Source organism: Caloenas nicobarica, chromosome Z (genome assembly GCF_036013445.1).
Source record: "Caloenas nicobarica isolate bCalNic1 chromosome Z, bCalNic1.hap1, whole genome shotgun sequence".
NCBI lineage: Eukaryota > Metazoa > Chordata > Aves > Columbiformes > Columbidae > Caloenas > Caloenas nicobarica.
This window is the reverse complement of record NC_088284.1, coordinates 13798957-13815306: the sequence shown is the minus strand read 5'-3', so window position 1 is coordinate 13815306 and position 16350 is coordinate 13798957. Positions and strand designations below refer to the sequence as shown.

Here is a 16350-nt window from a genome sequence, read left to right as displayed (position 1 = left end):
CAACTAACCATCCACAAAGAAGGTGATTTCCTATCCCTCCAGAAGGATGCACTTACCTGTTCTGTATAAAGCTATTGCATCTTCCCTGCCACTGCACAGCCATAGTCACAGGGCCATCGAGCAAAGCATTCCTATAGTGTTGTTACTCTCACAAAGTATCAAAAGAACCAATGGATGCTGCCAGCTAATGCTATGTCCAAAGATACAAAATTCTAAATGAACTGAAGGAAGCCCCACCATCACCAGGAGCTCCCATCTACCTTCCTCCTGGTACAGTCAAATGTCAGGATGGCCAAGGCCAGAGAGAGACTGAAAAGGAGGTCTTTTGATCGTGTGGGGTCTCAGATGGCAAGTAAAATGCCATGGAAACAACTCAAATTGTTTTATCACAGTGTGTCTATGTCATGTGAAACAGTATAAAGAAATATAAAAAATTTCAATAACCACCATAAAAGGATGCACACATGTGACATGTATGCATATTCTATTAATTAATATATGGACACTAAAAACCACCAATACTATATTTGCCTATGTGTTATCTGTGCTTTGTCCACAGCATTCTGTGGTTTTATATATAAAATGCCTGTCTCACTCTCTGATACAGCAATTTCTAGTGATGATGTGCTCCAATACACTGGAAAGAGACACACAGAGCAGCTTAGCTAAACCTTAAGTGGTAACAAAAAAAGTGTGGTCATTAGAAATTAAAACACACAGCCCACAAATTCCTCTAAAATCCTGTTTCATATCTATAGACCTAAGTACCTCCTCTGAGCTGAAAAATTCTTAGCATGAGAAAAAAAATCATAATGAAAAGCAGCTTTCACAAGCTAAGACATACACAATCATTTATACAAAACGGCGAATATTTGTGTAGTGGGAAGATTATATGCAGTCTACATATTTTACCTGTAAATGTTTAGTATTAATGAAACTTACACAGAAATTTCAGCATTTCTATTTTGTAACATGTACAGCACACTACAAAAAACACTGAACCAGTTTTTCAATTAGGATGAGTGCTTCTACAGAACATAAGGTATACTCACTGGTTTATTTAGATGATGTCCTACAGAATCTGCTAAAGTTCCTATAGCATCATAAAGAATGAGCAGGTTTTTATGCTGGTATTTACTAAATGCGAAGACCAAAGTGTCAAGTATATACGCAAGATAAGGAACAAGCTCTGTACAAGCCTCCTCTTCTAGAGTAGCAAAGGCACTGAGGGACAAAAAAACCCAGGTCAGTTAGTATATTGGAAAAAGCAAAACAAGATGACCCCAAAACACCCCACACTACCCATTTCTGTATAAACACAAAACTGTATTTAGTTCTCAAATTCAACCAAGATATGTTTTCCAAATGGCATTACTGAGATAACCTCATTTTATTTTGATTGAACACATAAGGATTCACCTCTAATATTGTGATGAACTAAATCAAGAAATGCTGCTGTAAAACCATCATGTATGTGCAGGAAGCCCCCAGTGAGAAAAGCATTACCGTACACAAGTTACAATATACTAACTAAAATAGTAGGAACCATAACAAAAGCTGTCTACCTAAGTTAAAAATGGCCCACTATCTTTAATGTATGCTGTAGCTGCACCCAGAAGCCCTAGTGCTTTTGTGCCAGCACAACACCAACATCAGCCTGTACTCTCCACAGCTCACTACATAGAGAAGCAGATGCAGAAAGACAGCGAAAACTAAAAGCAAAGACAGGGGATGAACAATTTTAGCCAGCCTTTGTCAAAGCACCCATCATGGCATCATAGAAACTTTTGAGATTGTCTATCAAGTGTTTGAACAACAACATTAAAAAACCCCATCCAAAACAAACAAAAAGCCTCCACACACCGGACATGATGCTTCAGAGAAACATGAAGAAAAGGAAAAAATTATGAGCCATTGAAGATATACTGGCCTACCTTGTATTAACAAGATTATTATTAGCCTTTCCCTGCACTAAAAATGCATACATCACTGCATGAGGTGAACAATCCCCTACCAACATGCTACCAAACACTGAAACGCCTTTTTCTTAACACAGTGCAACTGTGAACACTGAGTGGCTAGCATTCCTATTTCATTTATTATTTTACTATTACGAAGTATTCTTTCAGAAAGGCATACAACATAAGCAGGAAAACATGCTTCAGTAAAATATCTTCTTGATTGTCACCAGCTAAAGGAGGAGTTTCTTAACAGTAATGAATGTTAAGATGTCAGATATGATACAGAAGTTAGTGATGAAAACATACAGTCTCCTATGACCAATATTCAGTTTGGTAGACTTTAACAATCTGTGCAACTATTCGCTGTATGGATGCAGCTTTTTGCACCTCTCCAAGAGGATTACTGTATTTCCTTGCAATTTAGAAAGCTAATAAGTATGTTTTGATTTATAACAGCTCTACATTTTCCTTAAAGTGGAGTTTCACAGACAGTTTATTTTTCAGCTGCAACAGTAATTTTAATGAATCTCTGCTTTAATAACAGCGTTTCAAAACATGCTATAAATCTGATATTGAATTTAAATTTTAAAAAATCACGTGTATTGTTATTTGTAATATTTCGATTTTATCTCTCTCTTACTGCTTTAACAGTTTTCACTGCCTGTTGCACTTCTTTCATAAGCACTACATGAAGTTATTTAACAACTGCAACACAGCTGCGTCCAACTACATGCACGTTTCAACCACATTTTGGAAAAGGCAAGTAGGAATGGAAGTGTGGAGGTTTTTGTTTGTTTGTGTTTGGGGTTTTTTTGTCTGTTTGTTTGGTTTGGTTTTCTTTTAATAGAACCTGTACATAATCCGATTCATTGGATCTGAAAATACGTGAGGCAAGTATTATTATATCACCATCTTCCTGCTCATCCAGGAAGGAACAGAGTATCTCTATGAAGAGACAGAGCAGCCGTTGAAGTCCAACATTTCCTAGCCCAATGTTTGAAAGGTTTAGAGCCAAAAAGCAAACATTGTTTCCTACTCAAGTCTTACTACTTTGCTTTCATTAAATTCATTGTATCTGTTCTCAGGCAAAGATACATCTACCCCTTTTGTGCAAAGCTGAGCACAAGAACTCTGACCTCAGCCTTCTCCTTAGGCTTTACTGATATTTGGGGGTGGGGTATAATAATAATAAATTTGCATGTTTCAAGTGTTAAAAACACAATCGGATGCAGATCTAACTCTGCCTTATGATGAAGCCTGATTGGCAGCCTGCTGTGCACACTCCTACCCCACATAAACTGACATGTAAAAGCTTTTTTGACGAGCTTGCACCCATTCCCATTCCACTAATGGCGAGTCCCTTAATAGAGCCATTATTTTTTACTTATTTATTTTTTTAAAATATCAAAGGGGAGAAGGGAATCTTATATCCCAGGATCTCCCTTCAAGAGAAAGAGAACATCCATTGAAATAATCATAACCCAAATGTTTTTGTAATCCTGAGCTAAATATAAACACCACCAGTAATCCAATGATAGGGTAGTTTTCCATTGCAATCAGTATTGACTTCGTTCATAGGCACATTAAAAAAGCCAGACTTCTAGTCAATGAAACATTATATACTGAAAATAAACAAGTGTCACAAACAGATAATTTATTTTACTACAATAAATGATTTAGCTTGGTGAATCATACACACTGAAAATAAGCTGGACAAGAGAAATAAAAATTAACTTTTTCCATATTATTACAACTTGCAGTAATTTGTGACTACTCCAGAAGAGGCTCCATCTACTCCAATTTAAAAGAAAAATAAATACTTTAACAGCCAGAAATTGAGTCATCCATTCATTGATAAAGGCATTAAAATAGTTGCCCATGAAAAAGCAGTATCACAGCGCTTTTTGCTTAAGCTTTGGCTTACCTGCAGGCAGCTTCTTGTACTCTCTTGTTGCTGTCCAGGATACGCTTTAGCAACTCAGTCATTAATGGCTTCAAGTATGTGTCTGGGGGTTGACTAACAACCCAGTGTGCATAGCGACTAAGAGTCCAGCATGTAATGGAGCGCACAAGAGCCTTTTTGTCAGAGAGGCACTGAATAAGGTGAGGGATCAGCTCAGGAAGATATGGAATCATACCCTGCATGCAGCCTAAAAGGAAAAAGATAGCTATTGCAGTACTAGAATTAACAAAAAGTTCTACTGTTTTGTGCTTTCTAGAAGGGACATATTTTCATTCTCTATCATGTAGGAATATCTTTTAACAATTGATAACAAAGCACGTCTACCTAATTTATATTAAGTTAAAAAAACCTACCTTACATAAATGATAATTAAAATCCTCATTTCAACTATGTTTCTACTTCAGTGCTTGCCTCCAGAAATTCTGCTTTATTGAATGGAGTACAGCAAGTACATCCAAATAAAAATAAATTTCCAAATAAAGTGAATTTATAAAACTTGGAGCTCCCACGTCAGTCTACTCAGAGTAACCAAGACAAAATTTAGAGAAAGACTTGGTCTTGACAACAAATCATCCCATCATTAAAAAGGATTCCTTAAGAAATCTAATTTTTTTCTTGTTTTCTCCTAATATCATACAAATACTGACCAGCAATAAAAGCTACATGTTTCAAGTCAGCAATGGCAGCGATACACTGAGCTTTGCCAGAAGTACTTTTACCTTGCTTGACTTGAAATCAAAACCAACTAAAATGTCTTCTAGTAACAAAGAAAAAAGTATGTTCTCTAGGCACTGCGGGAAAAGAAAGATAATCCAGGTGTGAACCCAATTGTATTCCTTCATCTTGCAAAAGGTGCTGGAAATGCAGACAAAAAGCCAGGCAAGGCTGTGAGCAAGAATAAAGGAGTGGAAGTTTTATTTAAATTGGAGAACGATCCACAAAAAGCAGCTCAGGGCACTAAAATGACAGGGTGGTCTTCTCCATTTCTGAAAACATTTGAATGAAATGTAAGGCTCAAATTTATTAAATATTCCTCTTTTATGAAATCAAGGCAGTATTTCATGAGAGATCAATAAATATATGCTGCAGAGTTAAGAAAAAATAAATTACCTAAGCTATTAAGCCTCCCAACCATGCATAAATTTGAGGATGAAAAATTAAATAACTGCAGTCACCATTTAGTAGATGTAGAGATTAATCAGCAAAACCAAACCAGCTAAAGACATACACTTAGTTTCCCTAAGTAAATTCCCTTGGAAGGAATCACAGAGCTGCTTTAGAACCAACGAAAAATTCAGCAACCTGATATGCACTGTTGCCTTACCTTCAGCAATTGCTCCAAGAACAAGGATACCAGATTCTTTAACAACCCACTCAGGATGGAAGAGCAATTCCTTCAAAAGGGGCAAGATGTGTGGCAGAAGTTCATCACGAAATACATTGGCTAGGACATCTAGAGCAGCAGCAGAACATTTCCCTGAGGGGAATTAACAGTGTTAATCTCTGCTTATTATACAAGTATTTGTAATCATGCAATATAATCCTCATTTTAACTTTGAGCTGCCAGTGGAATCTCAGGGCATTAGGAGGAAAGATACTTCCATTTCATTACAATACACAGTGATCCACTGTGCTCTGGTGCAATGCCACAGTTCATAGAAAGCCATTTTGCGGCACTGAAATAGCCATTAAAGGTACTTTTACACTGGGGATATTAAAACACTCACTGACAGGAACCATGACATTACCTTGCAACATTATATACACTGCATGATTCCTGGATGATGTGACACTAGGCAAGCAGTAAAGGTCTGTGACATGAATGTAACATGTTGCAGAAACTAAGGAGAAATGGCCGTAAATCCCAGCATATGATTCAAAAGAAAATGCTCAAACATGACCCACATGTCAAAGTAAAAAAATGCAAAATCATCTTCTAGAGACTCAAAGGAATTTGCTGGCCTCTACTGAGCTTTTATACCTTATTCCTATTCTCTGATGTGCCAATACGAAGAACACCCCAACATTTGTTTGGAAGTTGTAATCCCACGTTTTTAGCGAACACCCAAAAAATCAGGAACAACTTCAAAACATGACTCAGAGATCCTTACTCTATTTTTCCGATTTGGTGTTGTTCTGTCTAGAAATAATAATGTTAAGGTGGTTTTACGAAGAATGCTCGTATTACAGTATTTATACTGCACTTTTTGCTTATTATGATCTCAGTTCCTTTTTAATCTGTCATAAAGGATCCAACTGGTCTGATTAGTAAGCAATGCTGCTAATTGTTAGGCTGCTCTGATGTTTCTTCCCTGTTTAAATTGGAAGCCAAATACAGAACACTGTGTAAGAAATAGAGCACACGATTCTGGTTTTCAGATAGTCCAAATTCTCTCAAATCCAGATAATATATGTCAATACAGATTTCTTAACTTTTCCCATCTTTCTCTTTCAGGCCAGCATTCCTGGACGACTTTAGCTTCCTCACTACCTTAATCAAAACTGCAGACCAGACAGCACCCTCTGCCATTTCAGCTTTTTCAGAAAATATGTATTTAATTCTGCAGTCTCTGCACACAGTAGTGATAAGAATAGCATTGAGTCTAAAACTCCTTAAAAAAAAAAGGCTTTACAGAAATAAGTATATTTGCACTCATATACTACTACTACAAATTCAGATCTGACGCAAAATTGTTTGACCATAAGCTTCAAGGTACATGAAACCTATCATGAAAACTTGGGGCCTTGGAAGAAAATAAAATAAAATAAAAAATTATGCGGATGTGTCAGAGTCTCAAGGCATTATTCCACAATGAGGCTGCTTGGAAAGTACATTTAAGTCAGATTTGTCAGAATTTCATTAGCTATTTTCTATCACTGAACTTAAAAACCAGTTTGTGGTGTTTTCTTTCCTTACCAGCCGGCCTATTGGCCTAAAGATCCTATGACTCATACATAGGCCACAGGAACTGTGGTTTCCTCACAATTATCTGCTCTCTTCCTAACTAACGTGTTATATTCCAGTCAGAAGCAAATTCTTCACATAGAAAAGAACTACCAGTAACGGCATGTTCACGTGGAAAAACAAACCAAAAAACAAAAACCAATTTTAGAGGGAAGACTGCAGTAAAAGAAAGCATTACTAAGCTTCCTCCAGCTATCAATGTGTAAGAGCTTTTTTTTTTTTAAACTGAAGTTAATCAGGTGATACATGATTTTTATTATCTTGTAGAATAAAAATTCTAGGTCCAAAAGTTCTGTGGAATTGCCATCAGTAAATGTTTGTAGCTTGATCTGTCATATTCAAAATAAGAAATAAGCTTACAGTTACCCAGTCAAAGTGTCATACAAAAGTCTCCCTTTCCACCCTGTAAACCATTTATGTCAGGAGACAGTTCTTATTTTCAAAACCGAAGCCTACACACAGTCTTATTTTTACTGTACTTCTTGTATTATGTAAGTAGCTCTATTCTAGAATATTTTACACATTACTCTGACATACTTAGATTCCAGTCAGAAATAGTATCATCATCATCAAGTTCATCGTCATCATCGTCATCATCTTCAATACCATCTTCTTCATGTTGCTGAGCCACTGTCCGTGAACGATGAAAACGAGGCCTTATGTCCTGTTCACTATCTGGAATAGCTTCGTCTTCCTCAACATCCCCCTGTCATCAAAATGTATTATCAAATAAACTAGTCCAACTGTATTGCCCAAAGAAATTAATAAAGTAGTTTTAGTTCAAGACTTTATAAGCACATAAGAGTCACATTGCACTTGCGCTGCCGAGCTAACTAAAAACGCCACTGTTGCGGCATTCTGCTGCTGCGTTTACCAGAAAAACAACAAGAAGACAGAAGCAAGAGAGGTAAGCTCATGTACATTCCTTGTTAAGAAATTACTCCTGATGGGAATGAAATAGAAGTGCTAGAAAAATTCCGGTACACAGACATATTCTAAAATATAGCAATGGAAAAAGCCTGTATTCAATTTAGAAGGCATTAGAACTAATTCTAAGCATTTTTTTAGGCTGCATTGTTGTAGCAGTTCATTGGTAATAGCATCTCAGCCTGCCTAAGTTGAGTGAGAGGTGACAGGGGCAAAGCAGGAAAACCCACAGATAATTTTCCAAACACGGCAGCAGTCACCTTCAGTATTTGGAACAGCACACCTTCCCCTTAATTCTCCATTGCACAGATGGTAGGCTAGATCTGCCTGTTCTGATCTGAATAACTCTGATTGATAGGTTAGAAACTAACCAGATAGTTTTACAGGGTAAAAAAAATTGATGCTCACCTTCAACAGAATAATGTCGATCTCTGAATACTTCATACCATTTACCAGCACAGGTATCAGTCTACAAAGAAATATTGATACATGTCAAAATAACACATAAAAAAGCAAGCCTGTTTTCAGTTAGCTAGGCCATAATTTTGGTTGTAACCCTCACAACCCCCAACCAAAAAAAACCCACCAAACACCCATCACAAAAAAACCCCAAAAAACCCCTTAGCCTGATAACGAAAGCTAGTACCTGAACCAACGTGCATGTTGTATGGTTCACCTATACTTTGTAATCTGAAAAAGTGTTGATTTTGAATTACAAGCTTTTAACTAGAAGTAGACAGATAGTACAACTGAGTTTTAAACTTTAAAACCAGATAATCTTCCGTATGATTAATTTATTCTGAAGCACCTTTCAGAAATGAAGTCTAAAGATTTTTGGTGAGAATTCAGACTCCCATAATATGCATGATAAACAAGTTGGTTCCCACAAACTCCCCAAAATAGTACTTGTCACTTTATCTACTTGTGGCTGAAGACTCACAGAATCACAGAGTGTTAGGGATTGGAAGGGACCTCAAAAGATCATCTAGTCCAATCCCCCAGCTGGAGCAGGAACACCCAGATGAGGTTACACAGGAAGGCGTCCAGGCGGGTTTTGAATGTCTCCAGAGAAGGAGACTCCACAACCTCCCTGGGCAGCCTGTTCCAGTGTCTGCCACCCTCACTGAGAAGAAGTTTCTTCTCAAATTTAAGTGGAACCTCTTGTGTTCCAGCTTGAACCCATTACCCCTTGTCTTACTGTTGGTTGTCACCGAGAAGAGCCTGGCTTCATCCTCATGACACTCACCCTTTATATATTTATAAACATTGATGAGGTCACTCCTCAGTCTCCTCCAAGCTAAAGAGACCCAGCTCCCTCAGCCTTTCCTCATAAGGGAGATGCTCCACTCCCTTCACCATCTTTATGGCTCTGCACTGGACTCTCTCCAGCAGTTCCCTGTCCTTCTTGAACTGAGGGGCCCAGAACTGGACACAATATTCCAGATGTGGTCTCACCAGGGCAGAGTAGAGGGAGAGGAGAACCTCTCTTGACCTACTAACCACCCCCTTCTAATACACCCCAGGATGCCATTGGCCTTCTTGGCCACAAGGGCACAGTGCTGGCTCATGGTCATCCTGCTGTCCACCAGGACCCCCAGGTCCCTTTCCCCTACACTGCTCTCTAACAGGTCATTCCCCAACCTATACTAGAACCTGGGGTTGTTCCTACCCAGATGCAAGACTCTGCACTTTCCCTTGTTATATTTCATTAAATTTTTCCCTGCCCAACTCTCCAGCCTGTCCATGTCTTGCTGGATGGCAGCACAGCCTGCTGACATGTCAGCCACTCCTCCCAGCTTGGTGTCATCAGCAAACTTGCTGATAGTACACTCAATTCCTTCATCCAAGTCGTTAATGAATATATTGAATAATACTGGTCCCAGAACTGACCCTTGAGGCACTCCACTAGATACAGGCCTCCAAACAGACTCCGCCCCATTGACTATGACTCTACCTTGCTACTCTTCAGGATGGAAGCCTAACTACCTTAAGCTCTCCTATCCTTTTGTGATCACTTCAGTAAGACGAGTTGCCAACATTGCAGAGTTCTTGACTAATCTGTATTAGAATTTACTTCATTATTAAATTGGTTATGGCTATGGGACACCAACTGTACAGATATGTAGCTAAAAAAAGTACTGAGGGAAAAAAAAGTCAAATACTTCACATAAGAACACATTCTCCACAAAAAAAAATCCAGAAAAATACATACTACAATCCAAATCATGCTAATAATGACCATGGACTGATGCAGCACCAGTGACAGACTCAATCTCTCTATATTCTGCAGCTGAGGAGTATTGTTTTTGAAGGTACCAGGACAACAATACTCACGCATTGCAATGGCACATTACCTTCTGAACTTTTAATGAAGGAATAGTAAGTATACACATTATCATTAATTCATTAGAAGTTCTGCAGCATACTTCATGAAGTATGCAGGAGCTATGTTTTTTATAAGAAAGCCTACAGGAGCAAAATGGAACAAGATGTTAGACACCACATGAACAGGTTTTTAGAAGATCTTGTCCCACTTTTAATTTAATATTAAAAAATTTTAAGATTATCAAGTATTGACAAACTTATATAGCTCCCTAGCCAAACAGGACTCACCAACAAATAAGTTGCTTTCAACACACATGACATTGAAAGATCATGAGAGAAATGTAATATTACTCCTATTTGTTTTTCAAGAAATTTAAAAGCTTTTTTAAAAAATAAAAAATTAGTATGATGCTATTGCAGTGTCAATGTTCATGAAGGCCAAAAGAGGTTTAATATTGGTAGTCATTAACTAATATTAATAACTACTGTTATTCTCAGTATAAACATGATGTGTGTTGGGAAGGAGGTGCGTAGACTCAAGAATAGTACTGTCATTCTTTTGCCTTTCGAGCTACAGGAGTAGGAATTAAGTAAAATCATTTTAAAACTTAAAAATTATTTCTCATAAATTGGTTCTCCTGTTTTCACCTCCTATTCCTCCACTGCTACAATAGGTGTTTTAATCTCAACTCTAATTTCTAATTGCTCATGAAAACTGCAATTTTGCCTTTTTTTTTAACTGCTTCACTCTATAATGCTTATTTTTGCTGAGAAGAATACCACCTCTTCTTGAGTGAAAGAACTGAATCACAGACAGATCTTGAGAGAACTGTCACAGAAACTTAAAGCCCTCCAGGCATATATAAAGAGCATCCATTTACTGGCAACACTGAAGAATTCCTTTCTTATTGCAAAAGACTTCAGAGTAATCTGGAAAAAGTTACAAGAACTGCTGCAGACATGCAGATGTTTACATCCCAAACATGGATATTACAAAGATCTACATTTTGAAGCATAAAATAACTTTTGAAAGTTACAAAAAATATTTTTTTAAACTTAAACTACTATCAGGCTGCAGAAGTATGAAGGAACACATTGCACAAACTTTCTTCAAGTTTAAATTGCAATAGCAATTGATATAAAATCAATTCCTAAATCCAAGTGATGTCATGTCGTTTGGTTATGTTCTTTATAAAATAGGGAATCTTTTGCATGACTGTGCACACAGGAGCAATGCAGAGATGCCTACATCACCAGTAGTCAAGACAACAGGCTCATGGTACACCAGATATTACAAGTAATGTCATGTGGAGATGTTTGAGCTTAAGTGCACGTTAGCACATATTTGCATCTATGTCAAGGTTAACAGCCTGTTAAGGTAAAGCACCACAGTGACACAGTTTAGGTTGCTTCTGGATGTCACTGGGTCTGAAATCCTCAGAAGTCTTTTCAGTGAACCCTGTGCTACAGCCATTTTTAGTATGCACAAGAACTAGCTATAAGAAAAGTCTTCTAAGCATGCTGCAAGCTAGATACACTCTTTATAAAAGTAATCAGGAACAAGTCAACTGAAGTTTAAAGAAGACTATTTCAAAGCAAATAGGAGTTGTAATTCTTAATACTTACTTAGTAAGATGCCGACACAATACATCTTTACAAATTGGCTGTTCAGCCAAAGTCAGCCAAAACTCACAGGCCTCCAAAGCCACATTTTCATCTTGGTCCTGGGTCCTCTGAAGCATGTACTACATAATATAAAAATACGTTACTTATATAAGATAGAAGTCTTAAGTGTCCAGAAAAAGCCACCAACGATGCAAAGCATGTTCACAAAACCAGACTACGGTACCATATCAATTTTGTTTGTTTGGGGCAAGGAGAAGAAACAGACATAAAAGACTACTTAAGGCTATCTTGAGAATAAGTTAAGAATAAGTTAATGAGTTCATTCTTGATGCTAGATGATTCAGATTCTAAATTTCTTCATTGATTAAGTGAGAACATTATTACCAAGAAACTGAAGAGACCAAAGATAATAAACAGCTGTTTCCTGCTAATAGATTTTTTAAATTCTTTTTTATCCCCACTTTGCACTTTTGAATGAAAAGGTACCAACTTCACCCTTACTAAAACAGCAATACTTTTTACTTCTAGTACCATAAAAAAGCTTGCATACCAAATCTTGAATACCTGACAGGATGTAATTAAGTAGAATCCATAACAAGAAAAAAAAAAAGTCTCACATTTGTGTAGCATGAATGGTAATTCAGAGATTCAGTATCAAACCTTCAAGCTTGCTATTAAACTTTAATTCTGCTTCAACCCAAAGTAATCAACTAACTGCATAAACAAAAATCCTACATAGACTACTGCTACACCAGTTTCTTATATAAAACTGCCAAAACAATTTAGGGAAGACTCTTGCAACTTCCAAAATACTAATTTCTGTATTCTTCCCTATCAGCCCTTACTTCTGAAACAGTTGGCTCATGGAAGTCCAGGCAGCTATCTTTCCTCATACATGGATTTAGAGCAAAAGAAATCTCTCTTCAGTTGATTCAGAATACCATTGTATTCTCAAAATTAAATAGAACAGGGGGACAATTATTATACCGAGGCATTTTAGGGATGCAAGACTTACCATGAACAGCACTCCTTCCAAAATATTTGCACTAAGTTGCAAGCTTTTCCTAAAGATCACTATCGTGATTAAGAACTCTCAGTAACAGAAATACTGCTCTGTTTTGAGTTAACAACAGACTGCAACCACTCACTGCAAGCACGGCTTCCTTAATGCATGTTAAGAGATTTTTCCCTAGAGGGCTTGAAAATCCACTCTTTTGCTGTGGATTTGTTATTTGTCAGGAAGACAAAAACAGAATGACAAAAAGTAATCTGTTTGAAGATGCCCCTCACACTGTCATTCCTCTTCAAGTATCTATAAGTATTATGCTATATGCTCCATGAAGTTAGATAGCAGTAGATTGAAAAGGCTACTTACACTCAGTGGTGTAAGATAGTCATATACACAGCCTGGAAATCATAGCAAGAACAGTGATCCTAGTAATAAAGCAAAATGTGGGAAGGGTATTGGAAGGCTTTTTTTTTTACTATTATCACACCAAATTTTGATAAGTGCTTTCAATGATGAGCTCTAAAGTTCTACTGACTTTAGGCAATGCAAACAGTTGCTTTGTCACAATAAATCACAAAATAGCATAGGAAAATTAATCAGTACAGTTTTGTGTACTCTATAACAAACAATATTGTTTTAGTCTTGTTAACTCAAGAAAAGAATAGTGAGATACACGAAGTATAAAGAACACACCCTTTGAGCAGTAACAGACATATTTTTATCTGAAGAAAGCAACAGGACGCAAAAATCAGGATTTCTACTGAGAAAGATATCAGGAGCCATGTGTTTGGATAAATATGCTCTGTGAGCATACAAATGCAATCTAATAATTGAAATGTTAGGTTGGTTTACTCTTGACATGTCTTGTTACCAAGTTCTCAGACAAAAGAAAAAAGAAAAAAATCTGGAAGTGCATGCTCAAAAAACCAATGAAATCCAAACTCAACCACTCCTGTATGCTCCAGGGATTTGGCAGTAAAGTTTAAACTTGTCTGCTTTAAAAGCATGATGTGTGTCAGGGCCTTCTTAGAATCACTACTAGATCATTAATATTCTTAACTACTTTAAAGGTGATTCTCCATAAGCATAAAGAGCATCATGTAGATAGAATTTTCTCTCTTTTAAGTCCATCTTCACTTTAAGCAGCGATCAGCAGCAGCATTCAGCTTGGAGGCATTAAAGCCTCAAAGGTGCAGAACCTGACTCATCTGAGTGCTGAACAGTCAGTTCTGGGCTACTACATTTGCATATACCAGGATGTATACAGAACTGGGGAAAATCAGTAACACTACACTGTGTCAAAACTGACAAAAAAAGTCTAGACTTTGTTACAGAACAGAAAAATCATTACTCTTGTCTTTAGTAGAGAGGAAGCCTAGTAATAGTTTTCTCAACAGCAAAATTCCAGATACAATGAGAATACAATCTTGGATCTTTTACTGGTTGGTGACATCATTTCTACCTACAAAGTTCAGAAGTTCCCTACTGATCTTAGGAGGGTGAAGAGACAGAAGTTATCATCTCTTAACAGTATCATCTCCAAAATTATTCTGTTTCCAAAACAAAAAAATTCTCAACCAACGAAAAAAAACCCCAAAAACCAAAAAACCCCAATGCGTGCGCACACACACACAGAAAAATACTCCAGAAAAATCCCACCAAAACCAAACCAAGACTGTCACCAGGTATTAACAGTCCTTGTTTGTACCATGTTATATGAGACTATGTCTGCCAAGACTGGTCTCATGGAATTCCAGACAACACACAGGAAGACTAGTCAGCAGGCCAAGGCTGTCAAGGGTCACCTCAGTTATATGCATCTGTAATGCCTGTGTAAATGAGCAAAAAAACCACCTTCATTGTGTTGTCTGGACATAGTCCTTATAGAATTTGACACTGGGTTGTGACCTACTTGTCCACATGAAATCTGCATGAGAAATGTTATGATCTTAGCTATATTTCCAGTCTGACAAGTAGCATATATAAATCCTACTGAGAAACTACCACTACTTCCCAGAAGTGTGGAAATTACTCACAGCTCAACCGAGCAGACAAAAAAACCAGATGACTGGTCCTCTGATAAACAAGTCTGCAATAATCCAGAATGGCAAAGGAACTATCAAATGACATTAACGTCCACAAGTGAATGCAATGGGAGGCAAGGTCTATAGTAGCTCAAAGAGCATACCTCAGCTATATAAAATAACACGCCTTATCCTTGTTATGGTCAACACACCCAAAAGAAGTGACAGCTTTAATGTGTAAACCGTAGCAGTATCAGCACTAGCACTAGATTCTTAACATGATCTTGTCGTTCGGTTTCAACCAATGTCTGCCTGCTACACAGCATAGCTGATCCCACCCATTTCGGGATCAATTAATGAAGAACAAATAAGTGGCCTATGCATTGCCTGTTTAAAACAATGTCAAGTTGGCAATTAGCTAAGAAGAAAGTTTTGCAATCTCAGTCTTGAACGAAAGTGAATAGTAGGCAAGTGCAAGAGTAACGCACCTGTTTTGATTAACAATTTTTATTTGTTATTACTTCCACAACCCCAAACAGATTTTTCAGCATACAATCCGAGAAATGAGACTCACCTCAACTATACTAATCATATGAGGAAGCAGGCGATCCATTCGAACTTCCAGCAACATTACCAGAGCACGGCAAACATTTTTGCGTACTTCAGGCTCCTCATCACCAGCCAGTGCAAACAGATTCTGTTGGAAAGGAGTACCAGTTGAAAAGCCTCAGTTCATCTGGTTCAACTTGCATTTAAATTGACATTACTGGCAAATGAAAGTATGCAAATATACAGTTCTGTATGCTCCCACCCTGCACCTCAGAACACCATTTTATTTCTTGAAGACATACGGTTTAGCAAGTGAACTCTTCAGACTCTCCCTGTACACATAAACCAAAACGCTGGGTTATATTACCATGGGCACGAGAACAGCATTTCCTGGATTTTTTTTTTTCTCCTAAACATAAATGAAGTTCTGAAGCCAGAAAACTCTTTCCGTACGTTAACAGCAGCAAACTAAATACTTTAGATAACCCAGAATACTACCCTCCTAATCCATGTTCAATAGCAGTATTCAGAGACCCAGATGGACTCAGCAACATGATGATCCTTGTACTGCACTTTCCATCACAGGTGACAGACTGCCGCCATTACTTTTACACCTTTATGCAGCAATTTCCTCTACTTATGAAGAGAAAACATCTTTCAAAATACTATTTTTTGGGCTTGGAGAGTGCTTAGAATAATCAAATCCGAGTACAAGCATACAGAATAAACTTGAATCCACGCGGACTGAGGCTAAGAATGGGCAACCAAAACCAGGGAGTTTGGGGGCAGAGATAGTTGTAAAGCCTAATTCAGAATTCTTGATAAATCAGATATGTAATTTGACTTAACCCCCCAGCCAAGAATGCACACCCACCTCAATAAAAGAATCTATGTGCAACATAAGAGCTTGAGTTCTGCTGATGATAAATTGATTGACGCATGCAACAGCATGAGACCTACAAATGGAACAGTTAAAAATACATTTTTCATGAGTTAAAAAC

The 16350-nt window shown here is 37.5% G+C and overlaps 1 protein-coding gene across 1 annotated transcript in view; it reads right to left on the bottom strand.

The window, feature by feature from the left end:
• The window catches only part of TNPO1 (transportin 1), an 82028-nt gene that overhangs the window by 16630 nt on the left and 49048 nt on the right, over positions 1-16350 (bottom strand). Inside the window, exons 8-15 of the mRNA XM_065655986.1 lie at positions 16224-16305; positions 15375-15497; positions 11768-11886; positions 8225-8285; positions 7427-7595; positions 5249-5401; positions 3886-4111; positions 1053-1224 (exon numbers count right to left, since the gene is read on the bottom strand). Coding sequence (XP_065512058.1) covers positions 1053-1224; positions 3886-4111; positions 5249-5401; positions 7427-7595; positions 8225-8285; positions 11768-11886; positions 15375-15497; positions 16224-16305 — 1105 coding nt within the window. The remainder of the gene's footprint in view (positions 1-1052; positions 1225-3885; positions 4112-5248; positions 5402-7426; positions 7596-8224; positions 8286-11767; positions 11887-15374; positions 15498-16223; positions 16306-16350) is intronic.